General features: G+C 39.7%; 2 protein-coding genes across 2 annotated transcripts; one reads left to right on the top strand and one right to left on the bottom strand.

Moving 5' to 3' along the window:
- Positions 1-1256: 1256 nt before the first annotated feature.
- Positions 1257-5756, top strand: LOC135466855 (protein phosphatase 1 regulatory subunit 3B-like). The gene is made up of 2 exons (XM_064744604.1): positions 1257-1410; positions 2684-5756. The coding sequence occupies exon 2, from the start codon at positions 2692-2694 to the stop codon at positions 3700-3702; it is 1011 nt and encodes a 336-aa protein (XP_064600674.1). The 5' UTR covers positions 1257-1410; positions 2684-2691; the 3' UTR covers positions 3703-5756.
- Positions 5757-11897: 6141 nt separating this feature from the next.
- LOC135467425 (protein yellow-like) lies at positions 11898-15349 on the bottom strand. Its single transcript, XM_064745198.1, has 2 exons — positions 15103-15349; positions 11898-12886 (listed from the first exon to the last, which is right to left on the bottom strand). The coding sequence occupies exons 1-2, from the start codon at positions 15347-15349 to the stop codon at positions 11898-11900; spliced, it is 1236 nt and encodes a 411-aa protein (XP_064601268.1).
- Between the last annotated feature and the right edge of the window lie 338 nt (positions 15350-15687).

Below are 15687 nucleotides of genomic sequence, written 5' to 3'. Positions count from 1 at the left end.
GTTAGATATATTGTACGGAACACTAAATATATGCATAGATACTTGTATGGGGAGGAGGTGATGGTGAGGAGCCGGGAGGAGAAGTATTGCATGCTATGAGATAAACATAGTTGTAACCGTTTATACACGAAGTAGGATATGGAATTTATATTGAGTTAAGTGGGACGAGGGAAGGATACAGGCCTGTATTCATTTATATACAGGCGTCAAAAGTTTGTTGTGGCCTGTCACGTGATTACAACATGGTATAGGTAAGCGGTTCCACATGTACTGTATATTTATATTACCTATCAGGAAGTGTCAACCTGTCTGCCCTTGAGCTTGGCTGAACTTTTTGTGCATGGTATAGAGCAACATATAAGTATGCATTGGCTCGTGCATATTAAAACTTCGGACATGAAGCGATCTGTGAAAAGAAACACGTTTGTAATGTTTGACCTGGATTCACGGGCTCCATTGACAAGATATATCGCCATACATATTCCAGAAACATTTGATGTATCAGACAACCAAACGTTTACATATATTCAGCAGCAGAGAATTTCTCGACAAGAAGTTAACTTTTTCCTTTTTTTCGTGCGAAAAAAATAAATAAATAAATATAATATGTTTGCAATGTATTTGAGAAACATTCAAACTGGGAGAAAACCAGAAGTTGCATTTTCGAAATTTTGGCTTGTTCAACATATTTTATTTCATAATGTCCTAATGTTCCTTTCCAACATACAGGAGTTACGTGCATATTAACTTTCTCAGTAAGACTTACCACTTTTTTCAGTAAGGCTTACACTTTTTTTTTACAATATTTTAAATTAATAAACAATTTTTCATCGGTGGTGTAATAAATAAATAAAACTTGTAGCGATCATTTGAGCTCTATAAAATTATAAAATAAAGCTTTCTGTTGACTCGCATGGACATCCATCCTCACGAAGTCCATATCCACACCGTCAATTCAGGGCAAGCAGCATTACTTATCACACTAAAACGCGTCATATCAAAGGTTGAGATTAAAGACAATCACTTTATCGCCTGAGGCTCGAACTGTTCAGTAGAACAGGTACTCTATTCATTCAGTCTAAGAAGGCAAAGATACTGTTGTCTTGCATATCCACGTGGGTCTCTGACTATTTATAGAGTGTACGTTTACATATTCCAGCCGTTGATTGGCTGGTACGATCGTGTGTCTGTATTCTGATTCGCTGAAGCCGAGGTAGCATGCGCGCATCTCTTGGTTATGATGGCCTGCCAGTCAGTGTGCACGTGATCACCAGCGGTTGGAAGACCGACCTTGACAAGGAAGGCACGTCCACTGAACATGATGGTTGAGAGGCAGTTGAGTGTTGTCACAATGCAGAAAGCGGCTGAGGAAGACGGAACGCATATATTCTATAGGCCGTTTTAAACCAGGTAAGGTATACCTCTATCTTGTATCGCTGCTAAACGGACATTAGCGTCTCATTATACTGGAGAGTTTTCTCCCGCCGGCTCTTGCAGTGAGTTACACAGGAGCCGGCGGTGTCAGTTTGATGTCCGAACGTCTCTAGCGGTTTGATCAATCCAAACTCGCCGTTTGTTTTTATTTTCTTGATATCTATGTGAGGAGAATACAATGGGTCATTTCGATCGTCTGCCTTGTTGTATTAATACCATCTTTAATACAATATTTTGTGCCGTTTTACAGACTTGCTGTAATGAAAATAAATTGAATGTGGCCGTCCGCCATCCACCTCCACATTTTGTCATGGATTAACATTATGTGATTTGGTATAATTTTGATCTAAAGTGAAAGGTATTCTCTTGACGAGTGCGTGGTGTTTTGTCAAAACACTGGAACATATAATTAAGAAATGAGAGGTCAGATTTCGAGAGATTCTGCCTTTCAGGGAGGGAAGTTGTGGGAGCCGAGTCTAAAAAATGCTGATGCACCGACCTTGACCTTTCTTGGCAATATGTCTGATGATAAAATAAGAATGTTGCTCAGCCGAATTCACACCGCAGGTGTGCCTTGGGCTATCAGTGGCGCTGGGTATGGTGCTAAACACCTACACGACCTGTACGTGTACCTAATTACTGTATATACAAACTGCTTCTTGCTGGTTTTATATTTCACATCAGTGTTAACTTAGTATGTAACAGAATGTGCCAATTGTTGCTTTTCTGCAGAATAGCATGATGACAAAATTGACTTTTCTGTGTAAACAGTTATTATTCCCTTCAACCTTACTTTTCCTCTCAGGTTACCACGTCTTTAGTTTTTAGCAAGATTTATTTAAAACTCCACCTCAAAGTTGGTTTTCGGGGCCTCCGTGGCTCAGTCGGTTAAAGCGCTAGCGCAGCATAATGACCCAGGAGTCTCTCACCAATGCGGGTCGCTGTGAGTTCAAGTCCAGCTCATGCTGGCGGCCGTACATGAGAAGGTCTGCCAGCAACCTGTGGATGGTCGTGGGTTTCCCCCAGGCTCTGCCCGGTTTCCACCCACCATAATGCTGGCCGCCGTCGTATAAGTGAAATATTCTTGAGTACGGCGTAAAACACCAATCAAAAAAAAAATCAAAGTTGGTTTTCTCATTGACATTTATTTTGGCATATCAAACTATATCTCTGATAGTTATACTGACTGTATATTAGAGGTGTTGATTTTACCACAGAATTTATAAGTTTCTGTTATTTTTATATTCAGAATTGCCAATGCTGGATGTGGTGGAGTGCAGCCAAAGGCCGGTCAACATGCCAGTCGATTATGCATCCTATCTGTTAGCATCAAGCCCTCCAGGTGCAGGCTTCCAGTTCCTTAGTCGTGCATACACAGGAGATTGTCCCATTACAATACACTCAAAAGGACTGAAACAGTTCTCCTGTTTTGCTGCAAAGACAAATGGTCAAACACGTAGGTTACCACCTTTGAAACCTATCATTGTAACAAAGCCACTGAATTTCGAGAATGACAAAAGTAACAATGCAGATCATGACTCTGATGTTGACGACACTTCATTGTTACCTGTGACCTCTACAACAGCGACATCAGCGGATGGAAAAAGGAAGAAACGAGTCTCTTTTGCCGATCACAAGGGTCACGCCTTGGCAACGGTAAGAATAATGACCGAACCATCTGATGTACCGCCCAAAATTCGCCCAGAAATATTGTCTGCATTGACAAAAGGTGCATCAGCAGGAGTCACAGATAAATCCCCACTATCACTGAATTTTACACAGCCTGCTTCTGATTATGCACTCTTCCGTGATAGACTGGAGAAAGACTGTGTGTCTTTGGAAAATGTGATTTTAAAAGACTACAGCTTGATGGGGACAATAAAGGTTAAAAATATTTCGTTTGACAAAAGTGTTTTTGTGAGAGTAACATTTGACTCCTGGGATACATTTACAGACTTGCCAGCAGTGTATGCTGCTAACACATCAGAAGCACAGGGAAAGGCATATGATACTTTCACGTTTGAAATTCACGTGCCAACAAACTATGATCGTACAAAGAAAATTATGTTTGCTGTTTGCTTTATCAGCGACTCAAAGGAGTACTGGGACAGCAATCATGGCCAGAATTATGAAGTCATTTCGGATCAGTGCAAACCATCTCCAGAAAGTAAGACAGGAGTGACTTCAATATCACAGGTGAAAGAGGTTGGGTCTTGGACAGAGTTTGCTTGCTGGAATCATGTAGACACAACATTACCTTACTGGTGAGGAAAGCTGTTCAGTCTCAAATGAGGCTGCCATATGTTACTGTGTGACCTTGTTCAACAAGCTTGAATGTCACTGATGAAGGAATACCGCGATGTGGTGCAGGCTTCCTGAGCAACACCTCAGACCCTATCTTTTCCAGTGTGTGCCATTGACTGTGTCACACTCTGTAAATCATGGCAAAGGCGTGGTTGCTGTGATACGAGGGTTATCGTCTGGGTTATTCCAGGGGAAAATAACTGCAACAAGAAACAAGGAGCTTCTCTGAATAAGAACCGAAAATACCGACTGACTGTCAAAATACGCCATGCTTACTGGTTTTTCGCAAAGGCCTGTCACCTGCCTGTAATTTATAGCTGTCCCAACCGTTGCATTTGACATGAGTGAGATATGATTCACATAGACCTTAGCTACTGTACATCAGTTGTACTTCCTAATATAGTCTAGTACATGTACTACTTTACTGTAGGGCATAACTCGCATAAAGTTCATGGTGCTCCTCGGCTTCAGATAACGCCTTATAACACAGAATAGACTTGTGACTGCCTTTAACTTAGAGATAGCAGTAGGTAACACCATGTTGGGCTTTATACATTGTAACTTTTTACATGTATATGAGAAAATGGATAATTGTTCTACAAGTTCCTTGATGAAAGAAGGAGCCATTTTTGCTGGGTAGAAATATGTAACTGATGCTGTGCTCGCGCGTCCGAATATATTTATTTCGGGAATGGTTAACCTGAGTGCAGCTTGGACTTCTATTTTTGTCTGCCCTTCCAAGGAGGAGTGCAACAGGTATTTGAGCCTGTGGTTGGAATCCATTCTGATAAGCTCCAGTGTTTATTCAGTCATGTATATGAATAAACCTTATCAAATCGGCATAAAGGCAGTAGTGTGGTTGGAAATGCTAACTTCTTCTTCAACAGTTGTTATCGACTGTCAAGAAAATTGCATTTGTTTTTAACGTAAAATTTAGATAGATTTGCAGGTTAATGTACAGAGTATGCAAACTTAAGGTTAAGCTTAAGCAGTTGAGCATCTGGTATCAAAAGAGATTATGAGCTTTTTGACCTGTTTATTGTTTTGATGTTGCTTTTTTTTTCTTTTCTTATCTTTACATGAAATTAATAAAAAGAAAGTGCACCGACCATTGACTGACATTTACTCAAATTATATTATGCAAATAAGTTGAGTAGATTTTCATCGTAATATGGAAAAAGGCCACTGAATGTGTGTTTGATGAGTTAGCCTCAGCACAGTGCTAAGTGGTGGGAAGGAGGATTATATTATATACTATTTCACTGATGTGTTGAGAAGTTGTGGGGCTTGTGAATTCTTCTGGTGTAGTACATATTTATTGTACTACTTTATCCTGCTAGTGCACTGGTTTAAAAATCCGCAATTATCAGAAAGATGAAGAAACAAATTTGTGTAAACATTGTTTTCACTGTATTTATTGTGTACTGAGTGACCCAAGTTTGCCTGGCCCTTAGTATAATATTATCCAGTCTTTCAATCTCTTGTGTTTGCCAAGAAATCTATACTTAACATGCAAGGTGTGATATGGGGAATTCCCTTGTTATTTTGATAGTTTTCTGGTTCAGGATGTGATAATGAGCAGCTAAACAATTCGTTTTTATCTTGCCACCACCCATCTTATATTGTCCATTACATTTTCTAGGCAAACTTGTAGTCTGATAACATTATGGAATTTATTGTGTGACTCTTCCTTTTTTCTGGTTCCTTGTGAACGTTACTATTTTTTATCTGTTTGTGTCTGGACACATGGTCTACTACTAAGGTCAGAGTTACATGAACCTGGAAAATGCGGAGTAACAAATTCATGATCTCGGGGGATGAAAATATCATTGTTAATATTATGGTTATGGCCTGACGAGTTAGATTGGTGTATTAGCCTGTATGTGGGCACCGACAGTATTTTCATAACGTGGAAGTCTGATATTTCGGTTCAGATTGCAGATAAGGAAGTATGAGAGTATTGAATGATAAAATGTGCTCTTTTGTAACTGAAAGATGTAATAAATTTATCATGTATATCACTGCGTCCTTTTTTTTTTTTCGACTTTGTTTGTGCACGATTGTTTATTTACATATTTAAGTCTATTGGTATGTCTCAAGATTCAGGTATTTTCGTGACGTAAATGGACTTCAGACAGACCCTAGCGTTAAATTACGCTATCAGAGGTTCTCCTTATTCAGCGGATTATTTGGCACGGGAGATGATCCGATCAATCACATCAAAGGTGTCAGACTGTGAACAGGGCTAGCCACGCTGCCTCATCGTGATCGGTCATTTCGGGCTACATGTGTTACCTCTCGCGGTGCATATAGAGGTCAAACCTGTTGCCAAGCCTGTACAAAGTGAAGGCCTAGACATGTGCCTGGAGGTGAACACGGGGTTGCTTTCATAATAGTCCAGCTCCGTATAACGGAGCATTGTGTTTACAGTATGTAGACGCTGCACGGGCACGCAAAGTTTATTTCTCCTGAATGAGAGACATTTTTTTATGAGGTTTAAGAGCGGTTTTAAATAAGGATATTCATAAACAAATATCATATACTGTAACGGTGTTTCTAAGCGTAATGAAAGTATTGTTAAAGCTGATTTATTGATTTATTTGATTGGTGTTATAAGCCGTACTCGAGAATATTTCACTCATACGACGGCTGCCAGCATTATTGCGGGAGGAACTCTGCCAGGTAGAAATCAAGGACCATCTGCAGGTTGCTTAAAGCTGATATAATGATAGCCCTAATGCAGCTGAGCAGGAAAGCCATTCCATCATGATCAGAATCAGGTTGTTAGTGTTTCTGATTGATTCAATGTCCTTCAAGGCAGGAAAAATTTTAAACTTCTGTATACATGCGTACAATTTTGCAAACCATTTTTACATGTATCGTTGCTGTTTCTTGATAAACACGGCGTGGCTCGGCGTGTAGTGAAACATTGTTTTCGAATTCAGGCGTGTAATGAGTGGCAATATAGCTGATAATGATTTCTCCGTTTTTCCATTCTCCTCATAAATGCAATGCATATTTACAAGAAATGCATCAAACGAAATTCGTAACAACGCGACACGAATTGGATGCTTTCCGGATTTTTGCGAGAAATCTTCAGTGAGGGGATTGGCTGCTTGCCTTGTCTTCCGGAGGCATAGGCCTACACCTGCATGGGCTGCAATCGCCTTTCTTTTGGTCTTACATTAACCATCTCTGTTGACTAACTTCTAAATAATATTAATTTTCCTCAATTTTCTTGTCTCTACTGCCTGTGGATAAAAGTGATTCGTCTGAGGAAAGTGCATGTATTGACTTTTACATGAAGTTGCTGCAATAAATATCGAAGACTGTCGGCGAAACTCCAGTACTAGTCACTGAATTCCCCGATATATTTAGATATCTGAATGGAGTTTTTTAGCGGTGAATAGACTTATGAATTTTATACGACGGTGTTTAAGATTGCCTGCGCAGGCCAGTTAGGAAATTTATAACGGTATGCCATTTCTTGCTACACTAAAACAATTAATGTTAATTTTAACAGAAAATCTGAGTGATGCAAAATGTATTTAGCTATTGCAACAGATTATATATTTAAATATAACACATATATTCTGTTAATTCATCATAAAGATTCTATTAGACAAACATAATATGTTGAATACGACATGATTATGTTATACTAACAGATTACATTTTAGCATCACTCAGACAACGGGCTTTCTGTTCAAATTAACGGATTGATTTCTTTAGTGTACTGGATCATCCAGTTTTAGAAACGACAGGATGTTATAAATAAACCTAACACCTGCATATGCATCATACTTATATGAAATTCACCTGTGAACCAAATCTGAGAAATCCCAATGAATTTAAGTATGAAGACTGAATAAAGGTTATACTCATGCATATGCTGCATGCAATGAAATGTTGTAACCTTGCCCTAATGAGGGATGAGTAGCTCTAATTTCTTAATGATAGATTATGTCAGGTGTGACAGTTTATGATGTATTCAGGCTTATATGGTGCTACATACTAAATGAACTTGTTCTATCATGTGATGCATCAAGGATTCACATGACATGCAATGAACGCCACACACAAAGAACGCACAAGATATACGATACATGATGACTTCACATTTTGTAAACCGTCGACCTACAAAATCATTGAGCCTGAAAAAGTTGGTAACATGTACTGGTATATGTATATATTATAGGTTAGAAGATACCCTGCTATGAAGGGCAGGGTAACACATATATACATATATCATACGTACTCTAAAGATAACAGAAACTGATTGTAGCTGGTAAATGTCGGTAGCCATTAACATCCTATATGCAGGTGTAGTTCGAACATATAAGTGACTGAAGTGAAAATTTTAGGCCATGTTGGCTTTGTCGTTTGATACCAAGGCCTTTACTTCATCACATGGAATATGAAAGGAACACCTTGACAAAGACACATATAGACAGGCATACAACTGGACAAAAACACAGATAAATAGGCGCATACAACTGGACAAACTCACACTGGATACAACTGGATAAAGACACACAACTGGACTAAGACACACAGAGACACGCATACAACTTGACAAACACACATATAGTCAGGCATACAACTGGACAAAGAAACACATAGACGGGCATACAACTGGATAAAGACACGCATAGACAGGCATACAACTGGACAAAGAAACACATAGACAGGCATACAACTGGACTAAGACACACAAAGACAGTCGTACAGCTGGATAAAGACACGCATAGACAGGCATACAACTGGACTAAGACACACAAAGACAGGCGTACAATTGGACTAAGACACAGACAGACAGGCGCATACAACTGGACAAACTTACACATAGGCGTACAACTGGATAAAGACACACATAGACAGGCATACAACCGGACCAAGACACGCAAAGACAGGCATACAACTGGACAAAGAAACATATAGACAGGCATACAACTGGATAAAGACACACATAGACAGGCATACAATTGGACAACGCAATACATAGACAGGCATACAACTGGACTAAGGCACACAAAGACAGGCGTACAACTGGATAAAGAAACACAAAAGCAATCTACTGGATAAAGACACACAGAGACGCATACAACTTGACAAACACACATATAGACAGGCATACAACTGGGCAAAGACACAGAGACACGCATACAACTTGAAAAACACACATATAGTCAGGCATACAACTGGACAAAGAAACACATAGACGGGCATACAACTGGATAAAGACACAAATAGATAGGCATACAACTGGACAAAGAAACACATAGACAGGCATGCAACTGCACAAAGACACACATAGACAGGCGTACAACTGGATAAAGACACGCATAGACAGGCATACAACTGGACTAAGACACACAAAGACAGGCGTACAACTGGACTAAGACACACAGAGACACGCATACAACTTGACAAACACACATATAGTCAGGCATACAACTGGACTAAGACACACAAAGACAGGCATACAACTGGACAAAGAAACACAAAGACAGGGTAACAACTGGACTAAGACACACAAAGACGGGCGTACAATTGGATAAAGAAACGCATAGACAGGCATACAAATGGACTAAGACACACATAGACAGGCATACAACTGGACTAAGACACCCAAAGACAGGCGTACAAGTGGACTAAGACACCCAAAGACAGGCGTACAACTGGATGAAAACACACATAGACAGGCATACAACTGGACTAAGACACACAAAGACAGGCGTACAACTGGATAAAGACACACATAGATAGGCATACAACTGGACTAAGACACACATAGACAGGTCATACAACTGGAATAAGGCGCACAAAGACAGGCATACAACTGGATAAAGACACACAAAAACAGGCATACAACTGGACTAAGACACACAGAGAAACGCATACAACTTGACAAACACGCATATAGTCAGGCATACAACTGGACTAAGACACACAAAGACAGGCATACAACTGGAAAAAGACACACATAGACAGGCATACAGCTGGATAAAGAAACACATAGACAGGCATACAGCTGGATAAAGACACAAATAGACAGGCATACAACTGGACAACGAAACACATAGACAGGCATACAACTGCACTAAGACACACAAAGACAGTCGTACAGCTGGATAAAGACACACATAGACAGGCATACAACTGGACTAAGACACACAAAGACAGGCCTACAACTGGATAAAGACACACAAAGACAGGCATATAACTGGGCTAAGACACACAAAGACACGCATACAACTGGACAAAGAAACACATCACATGAAATATGAAAGGAACACCTTGACAAAGACACATATAGACAGGCATACAACTGGACAAAAACACAGATAAATAGGCGCATACAACTGGACAAACTCACACCTAGGCAGGCGTACAACTGGATAAAGACACACAAAGACTGGCATACAACTGGACAAAGACACAGACAGACAGGCGCATACAACTGGACAAACTCACACCTAGGCAGGCGTACAACTGGATAAAGACACACATAGACAGACATACAACTGGACAAAGACACAAATAGACAGGCATACATCTGGACAAAGACATACAGAGGTAGGCATACAACCGGACCAAGACACGCATAGACAGGCATACAACTGCACTAAGACACACAAAGACAGGCGTACAACTGGATAAAGACACGCATAGACAGGCATACAACTGGACAAAGGCAGAAACCTATACTGCGGTTTCCTTCCACCATAATACTGGTATAAGTGAAATTTTCTTGATTACAACGTAAACCACCAATCAAATTAAGAAATAAATACATGCACTGATTTACAATATATTGTATGAAAATGTCATTCTGTGGGTAGCTCGCAGATAAGTATAGATCGAGAGTTTTTGTGATTTTGGTGTTTTTCTGTATGGTGCTTAACCGAAGCATGACGTTACAAAAAGAAACAATAATGATCATCACATAATATAATGATAATAATCTTTATTTCATCACGGTTTTACTATCAGTACAAATACACCTTTTTATTTTTGCGGCAGGCATGGCTTAATGTAAATAATATATACTAAGAAATTAAAAGTAATATCAGAATACTAAGATACTGGCCTTGACTGATAAAAAAAATCCATTAAAACTTCACAGCTTTGAGTTTAAAAACATGTATAAACTGTCATCACCATATTTGTCAAAATTAAAATATAAACATACAACATGATAACAAAAACACGTGTGCTATCCAGAAAAGACTTGGTTTCCGCTTCATTTGGTATCATAGCATGCTCTTCAATATCTCCATATATGCTCTCCATTCAAACAAAGATCAGGAACAATTTCGGTCCAGAAATAGACTGTACAAGATACCATTGCAAAGCTGATATATCGGCCAACTTCATACCTCAAATTTACAAAGTTTTATTCTTCAAGTTTACAAAAATTCTTCACTCCTATCTCCACTTCACGAACATTCCTGTGTCCACTTTACAAAGATTCTTTCCAGGTTACAGAGCATTCCTGCAGTCACTATACAAAGATTCTTATCTCCATGTAGTTAACATTCGTGCCTTCACTTCAGAACTTAAGACAAACGTATATACATCTCTGATTTCAGTTTATAAGCTTCCTGTTAAGGTTCGTATTTCCAGTTTGTAATATCCTGCTCTGTAATATCTTCAATCGCATAGTAAGAGTCTGGAGTTCATGACCGTGAAGATTTTCTGCGGGACGTGGGGATATTGCGAATTTGCGTGCTCCGTCTTTCAATTGTTCCAAAATGTTTGCATTTAAACTCACATAACTGATGACCGATTGCTTACAACCGTGAAAGTGTTAAATTTTGCATTGCCTAAAATATTGGTAAAGGTGATATGACTCATAAAGTAACACTAAACTTTTTCTGAGACATGAAATGTAAACTATTATATGAAACGCAGAATGTTTCAACTCAATTTTGTCACTGAAATAGTCGAATCAATTTCATTCACATGACAACTTCTAAAGACACATTGTTAATTAGGTACATCAAACATATAGGGATGCACCGGTAATAAAAATTATGCTAAAATAAGCGTTCCAGTTCCTTCTTTAAAATTACCTTTACATGTAATCACAATTTAGATGTTGTATAATCTCGAAGTATGGCTACACTATATTCTGAAAACTGATAATGAACAGATTACGCGCTTATACAGCGCGATACAAGAAGGCAGAAAAGTAGAAGTATCTGTGTCAGCGTCACTGGGCTAACGTCGCTTATCATTTCGTGTTTTCTTTCATTCAGGTAGCTTAGTTCCCCGATGAAGATGCGAAAAATCCTCATGTTAGCTGGTCCCTCGGACGAAAAGTCAAGACGACCCAAGAACCAGCGGCCAGCATCTGCAGTTGTTACCCACAAGTACCCCTCCTCGTCGATGGCCATGGTATCGGGCCAGTTTACTTTTTTGGTGTCCTTTAGGAGCGTACAGACGGTGTTCAGTGTTACTTCCCCTTCTGATCCGCTTGGCGTCGATTTGATGTCGTTGGCAACATTCCAGCGCATAATGGTGCTATCGTTAAGGCCCCCGTAGTACAGGTTATCTTGGCCGTAAACCATGCCATCACACTGAGATGGCCTTACGCCGACGACGCGAATAGCAGAGGATATCTTAGAGGCTGGATTCCGAAGAACACTGGTGGGAACTTGATGCAAATTCAACCCGTTGATCGACGAGAAGTAAACGTAACGAAAATCCGACGACATGGCTATTCCGTTGATGCCAAGTTTGGGATCGAATGGTGTTCCGTCGATATCAACTGGTAGGCTTTCTCGCGGCGCCATCGATTCAGGGTCTTCGAACCTGTAAGATTGCCTTCCTCGTACATCAAACACCACAATAGCAGGTTTAAGGCTGTCAGTGATGTAAAGATACGCGACGGCGCCGTCGACGTAATCTAGAACCAAGTCGTTCAGAAAACTGCTGTTTCTGATTACGACATTCGGAGGGAATGTATAACGAAGGACCTCTCTTTTGGTCTCTAGATCATACACGACAAGTTTGCCGGGGCAAGAGTTTCTTGTGGCGCTCGGTTTGAATATTGCTGACCGACCAACGTCTACAGCCCACATCAGTCCTGTATTTGGGTCAATCTCCATGGACTGTACATATTGCAAGGAATTACAGTCATCTGTAAACCAAAAAGTATTGATGAAATAGAGAACATAGACTGATTGACCAATCGATACTCTGTGTCTGTGTCACACACGACAAATTTGGCAGGGCAAGAGTTTCTTGTTTTGTTAGGCTATACAAGTTATTACTTTAACTGAACTACAACATGCTACGCTGTACGTACGAAGGTTATTTCAAAAATAAGCAAGAAACTATACGTTACGAACAGACCAGACACCAGGACGATGTACTACGATTTAATATGAGATATGCATATTTGCAAAATTCATGGCCATGTATCTACAATTTACCACAACAAAGCTCAGACACTGTCGAGATATGGCCACGAAGAGAACGTATACTTTTCTTGGTATGAAAAGGTTGGGCGACATCTTCCTTTAATAAAGGAGTACATATATACGTGCGAAGGTCTGTCAGTGTCCTACAGTTCATCGTGGGTTTTCACCAGGCTATAAATGCCCGGTTTCCTCCGACCATATTGCTGGCCGCCGTCGTATATAAGTCAAATATTCTTGAGTGTGGCATGAAACACCAACCAAATAAATAAATACATAATTAAATACAGGCTGGCCACTTGCAGTGTCGCAGGGTCAAGGATTAAGGAAAGTGTTGACCAGAAGATGGCTCTTGGAAAGAGAAACAATCCTGCACCATGTAGAGAGAACTGCTGCGTGTTGGACCCAACACACAAAAGTAGGATACATATTCTTCAGGAAAAAACTTGAGCCAGTTATCCATTGAGTTTGTGGGGCCTGTTGGCATTCTAGCATTCGGACAAAATCGATGCTGTTGTGGTTTATGACAATTCACGAGGCACAGGTGATGATGTTTTGGCAGAATTAAGACAATGACACTGGCTCATGGGTTTACATTACATCATATCTTTTGGACATGATAACATGTCATGACACATCGGCTGTATTCCTGACAGATCGTGGGATATCAAAGCAGTTCTTTTACTATCTTTCAACTTTGTGACTATCTTTACATGTTTTTCGTTATGCTGACAATTAATGGCGACTGTGTGATAAGTTTCACAGCCTTTGGTTTCTCGTATATATCGCTTCTCGCCATGGTGGCGATTATGTGTGAGATATTTCGGTCATTCTTGTTCGTGATTTGAACAAATTTGCTAATTTAATTGGAGTTTTTGCCGCATACTCAAAAATATTTAAATACTATGGAAGGAAACCCAAAACCATCCGCAGTTTGTTATTGAAATTTTTTGAGCTACATGTCTGCGAAAATCGCCAACCATTTCCCGACTCTTCCCGACAATTAAATTCCGTGACGAATAACTACGATTGAACATGATAGCGCAGTGGCTACAGGATCTGATTTTAACGATATTGCAGCGAATTATAAAGATATATCTTCAGCATTGCTACAATATCGTAGTGGATTAAAAGAACATGTTCAAGAATTCGAAACCACCCCAAGATAAACTATGGCACACAAAGAAGTACCAAGAAATATCACGATTCATTGGAGCTTGCGATGTTCACAAAGTTCTGTGAAGTCTCTTGCGGAAAATCACCCTTTCTGGCAGAAAATTGTATTCAAAGGTTCAACTAACTGTACACCTCTGCTTACATTAGCCCCACCACGTCATGGTATCTAGGTCACGTCGTCACGTGGGCACGCAGCGAGGTTCCCTGAGCAGACGACAGGGGTGTCCCGGCTGGAGAATGTCAACATCAGAGAAAGTTGTTTCCATTTCATTTCGTTGTTAATAAATTGAATGTGTTTCTTTCATTTTACATAATCTGTTCGGCTTTTTCTGCCCATTCGCATGATACATGAATCTGTGAACTATTTTTAAAACAATATATGTTAATAAGGAATAGATTCTCCTACATGTCGACAGGCCAACAATGACTTGCAATTTGTAGTATACTGCATTAATGACTACCATGTAATCAACCCCGTGTAAAGTTGATAACTTACATTATCACAGAGGTCTACACTCAAAAAATTAATCTGTTAATTTAATAGAAAGTCTGTTGTCTTACTGTTGATAGAATGTAGTCTGTTATTATAACAAGGCACTGTGTTGCATTCAAAATAATATCATGCTATGTAATGGAATCTTTATGTTGAATTAATAGAATGTGTGTGTTGTATTTAACACAATTTTCTGTTAAAAATAACAGAATAATTTTTTTAGTGTATGGAATGTACTTGTTTTTATATACTTATGTCTTGGCTTACCTATGGTGTGGCTGTTCCAGTCAGGGAATGGCTGCATGACGGCTTCACCATCATCTTTTGTTACAATTTTATTCAGGGAAGCAGGAACGCCGTCAAAGAATCGTGGCATTGTCACATACACGTCGTCCCTGTATACCTTTATCCCAGATATTCCGTTGTTTTGGGGAATGTATTTTTTTGTCTGGATGTAGTCCTCTCTCATGGTCGGACTGGCCCAGTCGTAATCTACACTCGTCCAGCTGTACATCACTTCGTAGTTTGGTGGCGACCACCTTGCGGTATTCAGTAACCGATGCATGTGACCAGCGTGCACGAACAGCACGTAAAGCGTACCTGTCAAAAATCGAAGAAAAAGCATCGCGAATTTTGGAGCTTGCATGCAAGAGCGGAAAGCAGTCCTATCTAAAATAATTTCTTTGCTGTTTTGATTTCTGTACAGCTTATATAGTAATCCACACACGGTTGCAAGGCTCTTTTTTGCCCAATAATTCACGTTCAAGGTAACTAGTTTAAACGATTTTTGTGAGGATGTCTTCACGTAATGTATACTCCCATTTGGTAAACATTGCAAGGAACTGATGTTTT

The sequence above is a fragment of the Liolophura sinensis genome, chromosome 6 (genome assembly GCF_032854445.1).
Source record: "Liolophura sinensis isolate JHLJ2023 chromosome 6, CUHK_Ljap_v2, whole genome shotgun sequence".
In the NCBI taxonomy this organism is placed as follows: Eukaryota; Metazoa; Mollusca; class Polyplacophora; order Chitonida; family Chitonidae; genus Liolophura; species Liolophura sinensis.
The sequence above is the reverse complement of the archived record's forward strand: the minus strand, read 5'-3'. Positions and strand labels throughout refer to the sequence as shown.